At 72.4% G+C, this 1,862-nt stretch overlaps 1 protein-coding gene across 1 annotated transcript in view; it reads right to left on the bottom strand.

Moving 5' to 3' along the window:
- Positions 1-54: 54 nt before the first annotated feature.
- The window catches only part of EMIHUDRAFT_454961 (hypothetical protein), a gene marked incomplete at its 3' end in the record, with an annotated part of 2,923 nt that continues 1,115 nt past the window's right edge, over positions 55-1,862 (bottom strand). The window contains exons 2-4 of the mRNA XM_005789521.1: positions 1,466-1,751; positions 355-499; positions 55-65 (exon numbers count right to left, since the gene is read on the bottom strand). Coding sequence (XP_005789578.1) covers positions 55-65; positions 355-499; positions 1,466-1,751 — 442 coding nt within the window. The remainder of the gene's footprint in view (positions 66-354; positions 500-1,465; positions 1,752-1,862) is intronic.

The following is a 1,862-nucleotide window of genomic DNA, read 5'->3' as shown; positions in this document are numbered from 1 at the left end:
GGAGATCACCCAAGATTGCTCGAGATTGCCCGAGATCGAGCGCCTCTCGTGGGATCACCACGCCGCTCGGCCCAACGTCGCCCTGCAGCGGCACGGCCAAGTGAGGGACCTCTCCCAGCGAGTGCACTCCCAGCCCCTCCTCCCGCTCGTCCGCGTCCCCGCACCCGCCGCCGCCACCCGCCCCGCCACCCACCCCGTCGCCGCATTCTTCCACGCGTCCGGCGTTGGCCTTTCCGGCCGAGCCATCGCCGGTGCGCCGCTCACCCGAGCTGGACGGCGGCACAGCGGTGGCGGTGGCGGAAGCGGTGGCGGCAGCCGTAGCGGTGGCGGTGGCGGTGGCGGCCCCCCCGACACCAAAGGCCGCCTCCATCGAAACGGGGCGGCCGCCGCCATCGAAGCGAAATGGCGTGCCGAGGGTGGGGAGCCGCGGCGCGTTGCCGAGCACAAACACGGCCATCGCCTGCGAGAGCGCTGACGGCGGCTCGCACGAGTCGCCGCCCTGCGCCGCCCCTCCGTACCCTCGAGACCTCGCGGCCGGACCTGGCGGCCCGACGGCCGCGTCACCTGCGTGAAGGCCTCCGCCCGCCCGGTAGGGCCGCGGAGAGAGGTCGGCGATCTCCAGCGCCTCGTCCCAATGGAGCAGCAATCGGCTTCCCCCGCGGCTGGCGTCCGCACTGCCGCCGCCGCTTCCGCCGCCACCGCTGCCGCCGCGGCCGCCGCGCACGGCCGAGCGCCAGCGGGCGTTGAGAGACGTGCAGAGGGCGCGCAGCGGCGCTCGCTCGCCTACGTCATGAAAGCACCGAGGTCGGGGTGGGAATACGGTCTCGCGCAATGTACTCATAGCACCGCGTGAATCGCCGGCTGCGGTGGATACCGCGGAGTACGGCGGAATACAGCCAAATACGTGACCTCTCGAGCGCTGGCCGGAATACACAGACACGTATTCCGCTTCTAGGCTCGCTTGCGGGTGGGCCAGCCCCGCGCCTCCGAGTCAGCCGCCCTCTCTAGCTCGCGGAGCACCTGCGCAAGCGTTGGGGCGCAACCAATTGATCTAGATACGTGCCATTCCGGGGACAGCGATGCGAGCCGCACCTTGACTAGCGAAGCGTGGCCGCGGCCGCGCGTGTCGAACCTCTGGTAGATTGACACCAGCAGCGAGACGACCCGCGGCTCGACTGCCGCCCTCGACTCCGCCGCCGCCCTCGCCGCCGCCCGTTGGTCTGCCGCTGCCTCGGCCTCGCTGTAGCGGCACGGCGCACCTACGGACCACATGTGATCGGACATCTCATGCAAGGGTCGGTCGGGCATGCTGTGCACGTGTCCCCAAGCGGCGGCGCCGGCGGACGCCTCTCCGCCCCCCTCGAGGCCACGCAGCGACGTCGGGCTAAGGACGGGCCCACACCAGCCGCCAGCTCGAGGCCCACCACGCGACACCGCGCTCGAAGGGCTCGGTTCGGAGTCACACCTGCGCGCGAGAGGCTTCGGTGTGGAGTCTCGTGCCGCCGGCTTCCTCGAGCTCCCGGTGCTGCACTGTCGCCTGGCCCGCCTGCGCCCGTCCGTACCCACAACGCGACTCGTCCGCGAGGCTGCAGCGGCGGGCGAGGCTGCAGCGGCAGGCGAAGCTGCAGCGGCGGGCGAGGCCGTAGCGGCGGGCGAGGCTGCCGCCCTCGCCTTTCTGGCCGCCGATCTCGACCGTGGAGGCGAGCGCGGCGGCGACTGCCAGCCAGTGGCAGTGAGGCCAAATGGCGAGCCTGGAAGGGCGAGGGGCGGTGGCGAGGGGGGCGAGGGAGGGAATGGTGGGATTTGGCACGGGGTCGGGGGCGGAGGGGTGGGTGGGTGGCTGGGGGGTGGGGGGTGGGGGC

This window comes from Emiliania huxleyi (assembly GCF_000372725.1).
Source record: "Emiliania huxleyi CCMP1516 chromosome Unknown EMIHUscaffold_127, whole genome shotgun sequence".
NCBI lineage: Eukaryota > Haptophyta > Isochrysidales > Noelaerhabdaceae > Emiliania > Emiliania huxleyi.
This window is presented reverse-complemented; position numbering and strand designations above follow the sequence as displayed.